Here is a 16,248-nt window from a genome sequence, read left to right as displayed (position 1 = left end):
AAGTGAAATACAATCTTATGAGTCTTTTATTTCCCTTGCTTGTCGAAGCACTTTTGAAGAAAAAAATCACAAACTTGGCAAATCGCACAAAATACCTTTATTTCGGGAATTTATTGCTGCATACAAGTTAAAGTGAGGATAATAAAACTCGGTACATATTAACTTTGATACTCTCGCTCTCTTTTAAAATAATTTGCTTGGTTTTATCGCCTTCTGTTTCACTTGATAAGTGGGCTGAAACGTAAGTGATTTACCAAAAACGCCGAACTTTGAAAATGATTTTCTCAAAAAGGCCATTTTTAATTTTTTTTTAAATCTCTCTGATTGAAGTCAAGGACGTCATCTACAATTCTGCAGAAAAAAACGTTGCATTATTTTGGTTGCTAACAAGTTATAGTGCGTCAAATGTGACCATGGCAGCCTAGCGGCCGCGTCGTTCGTTATGTGGTGGAACTCGGATATAAGTTGCTAAAAATACTTGTACGTGACTTAATCACAAATCAGCAGCTCCACGCCAACAAATGCGCAGCCAGGTGTCATGGTTCAGCAAGCTTAGTCTTGCGATCAGCCGCTTGACAAACCCGCGCAGCAGCGGCCGTTCCATGCTGCGGGCGCTCACTTTACATGAGTGCCGCTTCGAATGCGGATAAGCTCCGCTTGCGCGCCAAACTACGCTCAGAGGACGAACGAGAGAAGTAATGCATCACTGTGAAAGTTAAAGGCTGTTAAGTGCTAACAAATGTCATAGTATGCAACGAAAACTCTGCCGGCAATTTCCCAGTGAGCGCCTCCAGTAGTGCGCTCATGTGTTGCTTTCTCTCTTCTGATGGCCTAAAGATAATTAGTTTCATTCTATGAGCAACATATGACACAAAAGAAAGCCATTGACATCTAAAGAAAACTGTCATACGTGCTTCCGATGGTCGAACAACTCAAACTGCAGTTGTTCATCTCGTGCCAGAACACTTGTCAGCCGGCTGTGAAAAGAAGTGTGTCCAAGTCCTTTGCTTCATTAAAGAACCGCTTTTACAATGCTGTATTGTTGTGCGTCCACAGATAGAATATCCAACGCAAGTCGAGCGTTTACACGATATTTTGCGGCTTCGCGCATAACAGCAGGGAAAAAAAATGCATGCGTGCTGTAATGAAGGCGCTCACCGGGAAATTGCCGGCAGAGTTTTCGTTGCATATTATGACATTTGTTGGCACTTAACGGCCTTTAACTTTCACAGTGATGCATTCCTTCTCTCGTTTGTCCTCTGAGCGTAGTTTGGCGCGCAAGCGGGGCTCATCCGCAGTCGAAGTGGCACTCATGTAATGTGAGTGCCCGCAGCATCGAGCGGCCGCTGCTGCGGGCTCCTCAAGCGGCTCATCGCAAGACAAAGCTTGCTGAACCATGACACCTGGCTGCGCATTTGTTGGTGTGGAGCTACTGATTTGTGATTAAGTCACGTACAAGTATTTTTAGCAACTTATATCCGAGTTTCAGCACATAACGAACGACGCGGCCGCTAGGCTGGTATGGTCACATTCGACGCACTATAACTTGTTAGCAACCAAAATAATGCAACGTCTTTTTCTGCAGAATTTTAGATGACGTCCTTGACTTCAATCAGAGGGATTTTAAAAAAAAAATTAAAAATGGCCTTTTTGAGAAAATCATTTTCAAAGTTCGGCGTTTTTGGTAAATCACTTACGTTTCAGCCCACTTATCAAGTGAAACAGAACGCGATAAAACCAAGCAAATTATTTTAAAAGAGAGCGAAAGTATCAAAGTTAATATGTACCGAGTTTATTATCCTCACTTTAACTTGCATGCAGCAATAAATTCCTGAAATAAAGGTATTTTGTGCGATTTGCCAAGTTTGTGATTTTTTTCTTCAAAAGTGCTTTGACAAGCAAGGAAAATAAAAGACTCATAAGATCGTATTTCACTTGTTCTTTAAGGGGAATAAATATTGTGACGAAGAAATCCACAGTTTTTCCTCTAGGTGCGCTCAAAATTCAGAAATCGCGAAATTGGCGGAAAAGGGTTTTTTTGCGGCCAAAATTTGTATATTTTTTTTTCAGGCGAAGAAATTTTTTTTCGCAAAACCAACTGCGAAACCATTGTTCTGGGTGTAATGCCTAGACCTGCAGTAAATTTCATCAATATCGGGAATGGTGACCGGGACCTCGTGTTCGATCTTATCTGGACACACCCATCATAGATATCAGTACTTTTTTTTTTTTTTGCCGTAACTCAGGGACACTGTGGCGGTCCAGTAAAATATTCATGAAACTTTCTAGGCATGCAGTAGTCTTCGGCTCATTTAGAATGCTGTATGGTCCATGTCTATCGATAAAAAAAAAATTAATTACGCTACACGAGCAGACGCCGTGGAAGCGCTGTATCATGTCACGACGAGATGGATGCTAGGACTTGAAGGTGGCTTCGCAACCAGTTTTTTTTTTCCTTTATTTTTTGTCGATTACTTTGGCCTATCGAGCCTGTTGGCCTTTTTTTTTTTTACTTACTCGAACATACTCATCGTAATTGAAGTAAGAAATTACATAAACTGATTACTAAAAAGAAATTGAATTACAGTAAGCGCTACCGAGTAAAAAATATAATCGATTAATTACAAATCCGTCAGGAATGTGATTGATTACAAGCCATTCATTAAATGTATTTTTTTTTACGTACAAGTGTGGTTGGATGTGGCTTACCGAAGAATCAACGCGTTATATACCGGATGAATCAACGGTACATTTAGAGAGGAATCATCTGTAGAACACAGCAAAGTTTTGTTGGTTATTCCAATGAGTGATGGCTTACGAAAAAAGGCACCACTTGCGAGCATTGGCTCGACTCATGGATGGACGGATTGCCTTGCAATGATTAAGTTTTGGTGAGAGTTTGAAAGGTTCATGGCGACAGGCCCGTAGCCGGGGGGGGGGGGGGGGGGGGGTTAATAAATAACAAGAATAGGTGTTTTTCTCAAATAGTCAAGGTTTTCAGCAAGTGGCCCTTCCCCCCGAAAAAAAATCCTGGCTACGGGCCTGCATAGCGATAATGAGATCGTGGCAGGCCCGTAGGGGATGGGGTAACTACCTGTAGTAGTTTACCGCTAACTACCCTGTGCGAGCCGATTCCGTTTTATCCCTGTGAACTTCTTCATATCGTCACACCATCTAACTCTCTGCTGTCCTTGACTGCTTTTCCCATCCCTTGGTAACAACCATTCTGCTGCTCTCACTGTCCACCGGTTGTCTGTTCTACGCATTACGTGGCCAGCCCAGGTCCATTTCTTTCGCTTGACGTCGACTAGGACATCTGCAACCCCCGTTTGTTCGCTGACCCATTCTGTGGTCCCCCGATCTCTTAATGTTACGCCTATATCGTGTTCCGTTCCGTTGTGGGCTGCGTGGTCTTTAACCTTTTCTCGAGCTTGTTATCCTCCAAGTTTCCCCCTGTGAAAAAAAAAGAGAAAAAATTGAGGCCCGGTCGGCGAAAGCTCTGCAGGACTATCAATAAAGTTGTTACTAACCAAATCACGCCAAACGTGAAGCGGTGGGCGCATTGTCCGCGTGCCTGGAGGAACTTTCTAGGCGAGCGCGGTGATGTGAATAGAAATGGATTGATATGGAGATGACGCGACCAACGAGAACCTATATGCACTAACGCTCCTCCGGCCTTGGTGCATTGGAAGGAGAGAGAGAATAAAAAATTCGGGGGTGCGCTTCTCCGATCGGGAAAAGCTTGGCGTGGGCGTGCCTGGCCTACTATTTTTTTTCTTTCTTTCTTTCTTTCTTTCTTTCTTTCTTTCTTTCTTTCTTTCTTTCTTTCTTTCTTTCTTTCTTTCTTTCTTTCTTTCTTTCTTTCTTTCTTTCTTTCTTTCTTTCTTTCTTTCTTTCTTTCTATCCCATTGCGCAATGCTACCTCCTAACTTTTTTTTTCTTCCTCCATGCCCGGAACTGGACCTTGTCCACGTGCTTAGCAACGCAAAACTTCAGTTGCTATACAGACAACAACGACGGTCATGCGTTCATATCCAGGCAACAATGAAATGCGGCAACGTGAAGTGACAAGTCACCTCGATAAAAGATCAGATTGCCGTATCAGAAAGGGCTGATCGCCGAGAAGCTCACGATCGAGAGAGCATCAATTATCAGAAAACGGCGCGTACAAAACACGCATGTGACCGGCGCGCCTTCGAGACTCGCATTTCTGTATACGCTGGCCGGCGCCGCCGGGTTTTTCGGGTACAACGCCGCCACTGAAATCTGTGAGCTATAAAAGCCACGTCGCGACTCCACTCCGTGACCCTGGTGCAACGAGGCGTCACCTGTCAAAAAAAAAAAAAAAAGGACGATGTTTCTTCGAGGTCTGGAGTCATTCTAAGGTCCCCGGACTAGGGGTTCCTCCCACGCTCTCCTTCTCCATTCAAACAGTAAAAAAGACGTTTTACTCTGTCCCCCTCCCTCTCTGTTCGAGGTTGCGACGCCGACTCAGATCCCCATCTGTGAGCCGACCTCTCACAACCCTTGAATCGCGCTTAGAAACAGAAAGAGGGAGATGAGCCGTCCCGTCTTGCGTGAGCGCACCCTGTATATATATATTATGGCTGCGCCCTGCTGGGGGTTCTCGCCACGGACGCGCACGCAACCCCAACCGAAGAGCTATAGCCCGCGTAACACGTCACCGGCGACGTCACCCGCCGCCGGAGTGACGCACTCGTCGGCGCAGCGAGACGCAACGCGTGCAAAAAGTCGCGCGTCGCTCTCGAAGAACAACGAAGCATACGGCGCTGAAAGAAAATAGAGCTCCCAACGAAGCGCGCGCCTCTGCCGTTGTGTCGCCCGTATAAGCCGCTTTGAACCCGACCCGTCCCGTTCAACGACGGTCTCGATTTAGCCCTAACCTGACTATGCGTACTGTTTGCGTTGAAAATGCAATAGCACGCCGACTCATATGTGTCTGCTTATGGTGATAATCAAAACAAGAGAGAGAAAGAATACAAGAAAAGCAGGGAGGTTAACTATAGACTACGTCCAGTTTGCTACCCTGCACATGGGGAGGGGAATAAGGTGGTAAAAGAGAGAGAGAGAGAGAAAACCATCAGTGCGCACAACGTTTCGCTACACACACAAGGCACTGCGCCGTGCTCCCTATTGGGCTGCAGAAATTAGGTGCCTTTTACAGCGAAAGCTGTTATGAGATCATTTCACCGGCCGTTTTTGGCGCCGTAGTTGTCCGCCGCCGCCGCCGGTGTCCGTAACCAGTATCGATCGAAATAAGAAAAAAATTCCAGGATGGAACGAGGTTCGAACCTGGGCCCTCTGCGTGGGAGCCCAGTATTTAACCTCTGAGCCATGCCGGTGCTTGAAACTGCTTTGCAAAAAGGTCCTATACAGGCTTCATGTCGGGAAGGAACCACATTAGCATATGCAATATAGCGTGGTAGAAGAGTAAAATAAGCACCAAGCGTCGCACAACGCGAATTCTGTAACGAGGCGTCACACAATGCGAATTGCGCAACGAGTAGGTTGTGAAATGCTTCCAACCCATTACAAAGATCTCTGCCGTAATTCTTCGTCGTCATCAGGCACAGCATCAACAAAGTGCGCATAATGCCTTACATGCTTTTAGTAGGTACCACGGATCTCCGTAAAATGAAGAAAAATGGCACAGTGCCTGCTGCCCTATTTCTCAAAAATTAGAACGATTTAGAGCATAGTGGGTTCCTCACAAGTGCACTTGTATTGGTTGCCAAGGAAGCCTATAAGCGCAGATCCATTTCCTCGGGGTCTCAGTAAAAATTACAATTCTTTATAGCGTAGTGGGTTCCTCGCAAGTGCACTTGGATTGGTTGCCAAGGAAGCCCATGAGCGCATGATCCATTTCTTCGGGGTCTCAGTAAAGTTCTTCGCCCACCCCCGTCTCTCTCCCACGTCAACATATGTTATACAGCATGACGGGAGAGGGAAATAGCGACCGGGCGTCACCCAATGCAAATTACATAACTGGTGGGCCGTTTAAAGCTTCCAACCCATTACAAAAGGCTGAGCATTAATTCTTCATCGTCATCAGTCGTCGCGTCAACAAAGTGCACATAATGACGGGAGACAAAGCGAATTGCTTATTAGGTTATTTAATTTCATTTTATTTTTCATTCATGCATTATATATATATATATATATATATATATATATATATATATATATATATATATATATATATATATATATATATATATATATTTTTTTTTTAAATGTTTTTCTAGCCTTGAATATTAGTGTGAGTTTTTTCCTTACATATCCTTATTATAAACATATTTGAAATGTAAAACAATTTTATCTCAAAAATACGGTGCCGCCCGTTTCATGGCCGATCCCCCACAGTGGGTTGCGCCAAGTTGACAAGGTCCAACCAACCAACCTTACAGACGTGTAGCTGGTGCCTCGCTTCTCCGCAGAATGACGAATAATTGCTTAGTAGGTGCTTCCGAACTTCACAAAAATTGTGATTTATGGCGTAGTGGGTATCTTTCTAGTCTACTTGTATTGTAGCCCCAAGAGAGCTTACAACGGGCTCCAGAAACGCCGCTCTTCCAGCTTTCGCTGTGACTGTGCTGCGGTTTCATCGCAGGCCTGGCGTTTTTTTCCTTCTCCTTTTGAACCACTACCACCACCACACACACAGTACAGCGTATCACAGGCGGTCGCGCAAATCTGTTGCCCTCAAAAGCTACAGGAGGGCTCGTGTGGCTTCCTGAGCTGATGAGCTGCGAGGTCAGTCTCTCAAGATCTTCCCTTCAGTAAAAAGCCGATCATCGAAACTCCTCGAGGCACACTGGAGAGTCCGACGATGTTGTTCAAATTAGGGACAGCGGCACAAGAGGTGATCGATAGTATCTACACAGTTGCAGTTATTCCACATGGATGAATTCGCCATACCAATGCGATAGCTGAATGAGTTGATGAACGCTACACCGACCCACAGCCGACACAGCATCGTAGCGTCACGTCGATCCAAACAGGGCAAAACGTCAGGAAAAGATAGCGACTTGAAGTGATCACAAAATCGTCGAACAAGGAATTTCGGTGTTCTCAATGTTTCGACAAGAAGGTCGTCATTGCTGTCATAGGCGTGCGCAGGGTTCTTCGTTAGGGGGTGCCGAGTTTTTCCGCAGCTCCCCCTCTCCCCCCCGTCTCTTGTTACTGGAGTCCCAAAGAAAACAAGCTTCGCGACGCATGAAAAGATGAAAATGAAGCGATGATGTGCTTCTTGCAATGGCCTACCTTCGTTCCCCGGCTTTCCGATGGTAAAGGTGAGAAGTAGGCGGTTCTTGGGATGCAACATGAAGGGCCTTCTGCCGCCATTATCGCAAACCTGCGTAGCCCTATACCTGCACTTAACAATGACAGGACAAGTCCGACTGTAACCCCTCCTAAATAATTAGGGGGGAGGGGGCAGCCAGACAAGGCGCCCCTTTTAAATCATTAGGGGTGTCAGTTAAGTATAGCTAACTAGTAGGGATCGTTGGCGTAGCTAAGGGAGAGGGTGTCAACCTCCCCCCCCCCCCCGCCGAATTTTTTTAATTTTGCGTATATATACATACACGCACGTAACAAGCACACGCATGAACATACAGAAAGGGTAATTGAACTCCCCTTCCCACCCCGAAAAAAATTTATGGCAACGCCCCTGGTGGGGATTTATTGCAGAAGAAAGTAAGTCATGCAGGCAAGGACACACGAGAAGGGTTTGTCTGTTTCCATTCTCTTGCGTCCGTGTCTGCTCGTACTTCCTTCATTGACAGCCATGTGGTTCTTTGACGCGCTTGCCCCCAAGTTGGGCGGTGTCACCGGAATCGGTCTTCGTTGCCGCCTTTTTGGCAACGCGTGCTGTGCTGTCGCTTTTCGCTACAGGGCCAGAGCATCTTACGCAGTCTTCCTTCCCGAGACTTGGCCGTTTCCCAGAGCGTGGCTTGTTAGAACTGTCGCCTCTGCGCACCTCCCGTTACATCTATAACGGCGTCCTTGTTTAAACTACGCGGAATTTTCGTATGTTTGCACTTCTAGCAGGCAGTGGCGTAACCAGGGGGTGGCACACCGGGCCCGTGACCCCCCCCCCCCGCCCGAATTTTTTTTTGTGCCATGGCATACAGAGCCCAAAATGACACTCGACCACATCTGCCTGCCCGGCCCCCACTTCAGATCAAGGACGTGCCCCCCCCCCCCCCACGAAAAACATTTCTGCTTACGCCCCTGATAGCAAGAAGCAGTTCCGTCATTCGGCGCAATTTCGCAGGGGCAGACCCCTAAGGCACAGTCCACTAAGCGCTCAGCGTGCTGCATATATAGGGGGGGGGGGGGGCAATCGTCAGCGCCTGCTTACGGGCTGTATCGACTTAGTTCACACCGAAATGGATGTTCTCATTGGTGAACTCTTGCAGTGCAGATATGCCCCCCGGAGTGGGAATGAGGTATCCCTGTATTTTCCACCTTTTCTGGCACAGTTTCTTCAGGCCTATTCTTATTTGTGGGTTTTAGATGGTGGGAGCAAGTGTCGTGTAGAAGGATTTCGAAATCTTGTACTCGAAATTCTGTTCTCTGCCTGTCGTGGGTAATGCATATGCGTTGTAAGAGCGGGAGGTCTTAATACCATCTTGGTTATGGTCGCGAAAATGCATTTATTTAGTGCAATCAGACATGCACGATGCGACTTCTACGGAATCGAAATTGTGGTACGTTCTCACAACTGGTCTCGCTTTCTGCCACGATTAAAGAAAAAGACGATAGGACGTACATTAATGAGCAATGAGAGGTACATTTCCGCCCGAGCATTTAGTGCTATGAACACATTTGAGCTGGCCAACTGCGTTTAGCCGCTCTGTTTTTTTGAAAGGCAATTCCGGTGTTCCCTTTCATATTGCTCACGACTGTACACGTACGTATCGGGTGTAGGTGGGCTTTTCAATCTCCATAAAAAAAAAAATCCTGTCTGCATCGCTGACGTACATTGTGTACCTTCTGGTACATAGCGCAATGGTGTACAGGAGAGGTTCGCCGTATATGCGTGACTTCCGACGCCTTTGATATTCTGACGCGCGGCTAACGTGCGAAGAGGTGCGGTAGTATCATCGTGCGCTACCCGGAGCCCTAGTGTCGAGGTCGCGCGATTCGGCCGAGTTCTCTCGCGACGCGGGCGGTGGTTTCCAGCCCTGAAGAAGAGGAGAAAGTGGCGCACTATATTGGGACAGCGGCTCCTTAAAATAAGAGCGCCTCCCCGACGAAAAATAAAGTCGAGCTAGCTGCAGAGAGCGACGCTGTTGCACGGATATACCCTCGGCTGCTGTGTGTGTGTGTGTGTGTGTGTGTGTGTGTGTGTGTGTGTGTGTGTGTGTGTGTGTGTGTGTGTGTGTGTGTGTGTGTGTGTGTGTGTGTGTGTGTGTGTGTGTGTGTGTGTGTGTGTGTGTGTGTGTGTGTGTGTGTGTTACCCTCGGCTGCTGTGTGTGCGTGCGTGTGTGTCGCGCACTTGGTGGTCCTTGTTTTCTCGCTCTGCGGAAAGCACACGGGCCAAAAGACAGAGCTCCCTTCTTCATCATTGTGACAGCCTCTGTTCGCAGCGGCCGCGGCTTGATTTGTCCCAGCGACACGTCTTTGTTGTCGGCTACGCTGCGAGTTTTGCGTCGCCAGCGGCGCATATAGATGGGAGAAAATTGACAGATGCGTCCGCTGAATTTCGCAGTTAAGTTACTTACGTAATGCTCGTGGCCTTTCTGTCCCAAGATGGAGGGCAAAGTACAATGGTAAATATATTAAGCAAGACTGTGGGCTATTTATTTATTTATTTATTTATTTATTTATTTATTTATTTATTTATTTATTTATTTATTTATTTATTTATTTATTTATTTATTTATTTATTTATTTATTTATTTATTAACGCTGTGGACACGTGGTCCAAGCTGGGAGGACGACAAATAGTGCATATACAGTGAAAATAATTTTGACAAAACAGTATTGATACAATTATGCATACAATTCCATTTGGTTATTTCGAGGACAAAAAAGAAGAGTACTTATATGTGAAAGGGATCTTTCGACGGTAGTGGAAAAGAAGCAAAACGTTAAAGAAATGGTTAAGGCTTGTGCGGTAACCAGATCTAGTGTATACAACGTTCCTCATACCTCAAGTGTCGCTTCTGTATAGAGTGAAAGCCCCGCGAACTTCATAGGCGGTGCACCGCTGAGTAAATGAATTAATAAATCACATTCAATCAATCAATCAATCAGTCAGTCCCGATTTCGGCTGACTTTTCTTCCGTGCCGCCGGGTTTCATGTGTGACAGAATTCCCGAGCTTTCCCGCAGACGAGGGCAACGCAGAAGCGTCAAGAGACGGGCGCGTCACCAGTGTAATTAAATCGTTGGCATGCAGCGCGACTTCGGGCAGCACCTTCCTCCTTGGAGGTGTTCGCGTACACGAGACGGGACTGTTTTCGCGTCTCGTTTTTTTTTTTTTTTTTTTTTTTTTTTTTTTTTTTCCGCGCGCTCATGCAGTTGATTCGGAGCCGGTCGCGACGGAGACGCGCTCGCAGCAGGCGCGCTCGCGCTAATTAATTATCTTCTCCGGCGATCTCGCGCATCCCAGGAGAGATGACTCCGTCCTCCGCGTGATTATCCGCTGCTGCTACTCGGCCATTGGCGAGTAATTAACGGGCGCGTTGAGTGGCTGCCGGATCTGCGCGCGTCATATATCGAGACGGGTTGTTTTGGCGTTGCCTCACCTCCGTCGTTCGGGAAAGGGCGTCTTCGGCTTAATGGCGTAAATGCGGAAAAACCACGAGGGAGGACACATCTTACCATGGCGGCCATTTTGTTCTTAGAAATAAATGTTTTATTTCCAATTATAAAAATTAAAATTGCGCTTTTGAAATAGGATTTAAAAAATGAGCATTATCTTTTATTTAATAGCAAGATCATAGTTGAGCAATCGCATTCATTGTCTTTATCGAATCTTTATTTCCACCGTGTATTTTACAGATGGAGGACAACGGAAAAAAAGCTGCCTATAGGCGGCTTGACTAGTCCGCAGCCCGTAATGTATGGCGTGTGGCCAACAGCAAAGAAAAACAGTCAATGAACAAGTCAAAACATATTATCAGTGCACAATAAAAGTAATACACAACAGCCTGAAAAAAATGCATAGAAAAAAAATACAATACAATACAATACAACGCCACGATAAACGAAATTACCTTTCTTCTACAAACATCGATGTAAGTTTTGCTAAGAAACATCCAAACAAATCATAATTAACTGAAGATGGTTTAGCAACGATGGTAAAGAATAACACAAAAGCTCTATGCCAGTATTCAAACGGGGTGTGACAACATTCCAATGCTCTCTGTGTCTTGTTTTATAGCAATGCTCATTTGTTTCCAAATGTGCTAGGGTATCTAAATTACGTATATTATTTCTCATTTCATATTTAAATCTAGAACTCAGCCGATAATAGTATAGTTTATGGGCTGTTATAATACGGGTTTTATGGAAAAAGCCTGTGGTTGTTGCATTATACTCAGCATTGTAAACATTACGTAGATTTGGCTTCCACCAAATCGTCGACATATGCTGATGACGGTAGATTATCGGGGATTCTTTATTTAATTTGCATCTTAAAGCCCAGCATAATAAACCAGTTGCGGTTTGTCAACCCGTAGTATTTCAGAAGGATCGTGCAACGAAAAGCAGCTTTCAATCTTGCCCTTCGTTTCTGCTCTTTGGGAGGGCTTCAGATCTCAGAGTTGGGTTTTGCGTAGAGGGCGCTATGCTTCATTGTCAAGCGATTTAAACATGATATTTGAAGATAAATCTCAAAAGAGGTGCCTCCTCCATGATTTATGCCACTGCTTCGGCTGCTTCGTGGGACAGAGCTGCTATACTTCGGTGCAGACTGTATGCTGATAACCTTGTTTCCCTTTCAGTGCTTTGGATATGTCTGGCACGTATGAGGTCGAGTGAAGTATCTCCTTTGGTTCTCCTGCAATTACGTTAATTAAAAGGACTGAATGATTTAGCAGCCGTGAACACCAACGAAACTAGATCGGATTAAGAGAAGGTGGCAAGATGTCATCGACCGCGCTAAGTAAAAATGAAAATGTATCCAGCAGGCCGCTAATCAGACACTCTATAGGGTGGAAGGAATGCGTCAATAGCGGGGATTCCATAATTAGGTGTGTTTACAAGAAACTGTAGAGGTTGCGATATAGCTCGAATTTGTTTCCACGGGAGCAATACATAGGCAAAGACCGGGTGTTGTACCGATACGGAAGACACACAACGAAATGCAGTTTGCGCAAAGTTGCTACCTTTACCACTTTTTTTTACATCTTATCCGTCCGCTTCGTGGCGGCCCGGGGTTCTCCTGTACGGGAAGGTGCGGTGCTTTGCACATCCGTTGGACATTTGGAAACGACACAAGTTCCTGTTCCTCTCAGTCCCATTTTTCGTCATTCGTGCGTTCACTTTCAAGCTCACGGCGAGTGCATAGTTTCGGTTTTTCTGAGACCGACGTCGCCACCATTGGAAGCGTGCGAAAGTGATAGAGATTTCTCTATAATGTTACAACTGATGCGTCATCGGCGTCATCATTACACAGGTTCCATGGCAAGCTGTGATCAGCGATGATGCTCACATCGCACCACCACCTCATTAGGCCTCATTTCAGCGATATGCATATGGCCTCCGTGATCGCAGCCTGCCTTTCTTTGAGATGTTCTATGCGGATCTAATGGGGAGCGCCAATTCTGCCCCATACACCTTTACTCGATCAGTCGGACCTTTCACGTCATTTTTTAATGCGCAGAGTTATGGCTACGCATGTTTTTTGGCGATAATGGCGATCCCTGACTGTTGCATTCAAAGAACTGTTTACTACATTTACCCCGGAAAGCCGGGGACCAATGGCAGGCCTTTGTGAGAAGCACGTCATCACTTCATTTTAATTTTTGCATCCATTGCGGAGCTCGTATTCTTTCGAGCCCGACCAACGGGGGAATAGGGGGGGGGGGGGCTGGGTTGAAACAGGGCCTCCCACTAATGGTGAACACTGCGCACGCCTATGGGCACAGTAACCATGGAATGCGTTTGGGGCGAACGTCAAAGTATGCGTTGAGGATCTTCCCCGAGATTCGCGAGTGCCCGTGATCTCTAAGGGCAGCGTTGGTGCGCTGGTATTCGTCACCACGTGGTCCCGTCGCCCTGTGGGCATCCGCATCATCGTTGTGGTATAGTTCCGGTTTCGCTTCTGTGGCGCTGTGCGAGTAGGATCACTTGCGTTCGTTGGCTTCTGTGTGAGGATATTAAAAAAAATGTGGGAACAAAAATCACCGTTTCTGTTGGCTGGGTTTACATGAAATATGCAGTGCTTAACTAAGGTGGGTCCAGCTATGGTCAAGGGAGGACTTCCAGCCCACATGGGCTGCTGCTGCTGTGTGCGTGTGCGTGTGTGAGAGAGAGAGAGAAGGCAGTTGTGTATGTGTGCATGTATTGCTGATCAATACAAAATTTTGGTGGAGCCCCTCCCCCTCTCCCTTCCAAGCACCCCCCTTCGCCCCCCTGACTTTAAGCCCTCCATGAAAAATATTCGGATCAGATCTTTATGGCAGTGTTATGTAGTGACTAAGCAAATCTACTCAGTATGTTGAGGAAGTGTTGCAGATTCCTTTTAACGTTAAAATAAAGTGAGCTAATCTTAGAATTACCTTACTATTGGGCTCTCTTACCTCTTGAATCTCCTCCTTCAAATGTTTATTTTTCACTTTCATGTTGTGTTATGCCCTACAGTTCATACATTTGGCAGTGAACCTTCATTTAACAAACCTCAGCCCTCTTAGTTTCTTTTCATTCCCCCTTAAAGTATTCGATATAGTTACATATTGATTTCCTTCATTTAAAAACGTAATTTCTGTACTAACCACTTGCATTTAAAAATTGACCCCCGCCACAATCATTGAAAGGGCTCTGGGGTCCTACCTGTGTAATAATGGCCGGTCATTACATGTATAATACTTAATAAAGATTGATTGATTGATTGATTGATTGATGCATTTTTGTGCTGTTGATTTACGTGCAGGTTTTATTAACGAAAGCTTATACTCATTTTTCCTCTTACAGTTCATTCTGGAACACCACTGTTGAGACGCTTGCAAATGTAAGTTTTTATAATCCTCGCTTCAGCGGAACTATTCTGCCTGCTCCAACTAATCAATGGCTGCAGCAGTATTCTGTCGAGCATCAGGCCATTGAGTTGGAATGTCCTCTCTGTGTAACCCTGGGCGAGTGGCGCTGTGTAACATTCCTTGAGTTAAACATAACAGAAATACCCAAGGTAGTGGTTGGGAAAATGCCCTAGCAGAACTGCCAGCGCACAGCACACGTAATGCGAGGGTTGTGGGTTGGTATCCCACTGGTGGCAAGTTGTTTTTCTAGGTATCAATGAAAAGTAAATTTGAGGTTCGAAGCAAATAGTGATTCGGTCGAATAATTTCGAATCAAATAGTTCGTATAGTATATGTCACATATTATTAAAAAAAAGAGCATTTTTGCCTTGACCAAGCTAACTTGCGCAATATTTTTAAGAATCCGATCTAGGCGTGCATGAATGTCTTTTTTTTTGTTGTTCAACGTGAAGTGGAATTAACTTTGAATAGTAGCAAAATACGGTGCAAATTACAAGCGGTAATATAGGTTAAGCTTTAAAATTTACTTTACTTAGCACATATAAGGGCATATAACAAGCTTTTAAACTTAAAAAAAATAATAATTAATCGTGGTGAAGGTGTACATTTAACCTTGAAGTGTGGCTTCGCAGCAGTGCGGATTTTTTTTTTTATTGGTGGTTTCACGGCATAGCAACCCATGCTGCAGTGAAACTGCCTTTACAGGGGGGTTACATGCCGGCAAATATACGTCTATTTGTTCATTTCAAATACTTCGAAATTTCGAATAATTGAAACTCGCATTGATGCTATTCGAATACTGTAATATTTGTCTGAATATTCACCCATGCCTGTTTTTTTTCATCCATTCTTCTTCGTCTATAATTACTACTTTTCAACTAAAAATTAGAAATATCGTCCGCTAGTGACGGAATTAAGAAGTTTGTCTTGCAGTGGGCGTAAAATAGGCTGAAGATTATAATAATGATGATGATAACGCTTTTCTCGGCTTCATTACATGTTGGCTTTCTATGGTTGATCCTGCCCTGGTGTTATTTTCACGGAATTTTGATGAATCTTAAGGTTCGCAGTTTACCAGCTATGTAGTTTATTCGAATAGCTTATCGCTTATTCGCAAGCCCCATGGTTAATGAAAGTTGTTAAGTGAGGCTCCTGGCTTGTCCAGGGGGATGGGCCCAGTGTTCCGGCACTGCCCCTGCCTGCGGCCGGCCCGAGAGGAAGTCCGGGTCCTGGACTACGCCCACCACGGCCTGGAAGACGTTCCCTCGGAGGTGTTCAACTATGAGCGCACACTCGAGGAGCTGTATCTCAATGCAAACCAGATCAAAGACCTACCCAGGGTTAGCTATTACTTATCTTATCAATCTGTGTTATGCATTATTTTCAGTCGTATGAAACTTCCTTGGCAGTTTTCATTGCGGAACATGTCCAGGAAAGATGCTCATACCCTGCAGGCAAGGTCAAGTGTGAGACTGAAATGCAAGTCGACAGGCGCTGCACGATTGTGTATAGATGCATGACACTGCACAGCATAGTGTGGTCTCTGACCATGCAGCTAATCTTCACTAAACACATTACTGCCATCTGAACTCTAAGAATTGTTAATGTACCTTGATCTCATGCTTTGTCACGACATAATAGATTTGATATTGATATGCACTGGGTGAACAACACTGAACATGTTTGCGGAGTATTTTTTTTTTTTTCACACTGCAAAATAAACAGTACTAAAGACAGAAAGTTGGGCTATGTGGAACTTACATATTTAAAACATTTTATGTGTTTAGAAAAAGAAAACAATCATTTAAAAGGAAAAGACAGAAAAGGCCTGTCTTGTCATTCTCACAGTTTCTGATTGACAGCGCAAAGCAAACTACCTAAATACAAATGAAGAATGCAAGACAGGCACTACTGAGTTTTAATGTGAAGCAACAATATGTACTGAGGAAACGTGCAAAAAGACAAAAATAACATGTGTGTGTGTGTGTATGTATATATATATATATATATATATA

General features: G+C 45.0%; 1 protein-coding gene across 1 annotated transcript in view; it reads left to right on the top strand.

The window, feature by feature from the left end:
• Positions 1-16,248, top strand: part of LOC119404517 (uncharacterized) — a 152,304-nt gene that overhangs the window by 106,227 nt on the left and 29,829 nt on the right. The window contains 1 exon segment of the mRNA XM_049418906.1: positions 15,399-15,573. Within this exon segment, the coding sequence (XP_049274863.1) occupies positions 15,399-15,573 (175 nt within the window).

The sequence above is a fragment of the Rhipicephalus sanguineus genome, chromosome 9, assembly GCF_013339695.2.
Source record: "Rhipicephalus sanguineus isolate Rsan-2018 chromosome 9, BIME_Rsan_1.4, whole genome shotgun sequence".
In the NCBI taxonomy this organism is placed as follows: Eukaryota; Metazoa; Arthropoda; class Arachnida; order Ixodida; family Ixodidae; genus Rhipicephalus; species Rhipicephalus sanguineus.
Note: the sequence above shows the minus strand (reverse complement) of the source record. Positions and strands in the feature narration are given on the sequence as shown.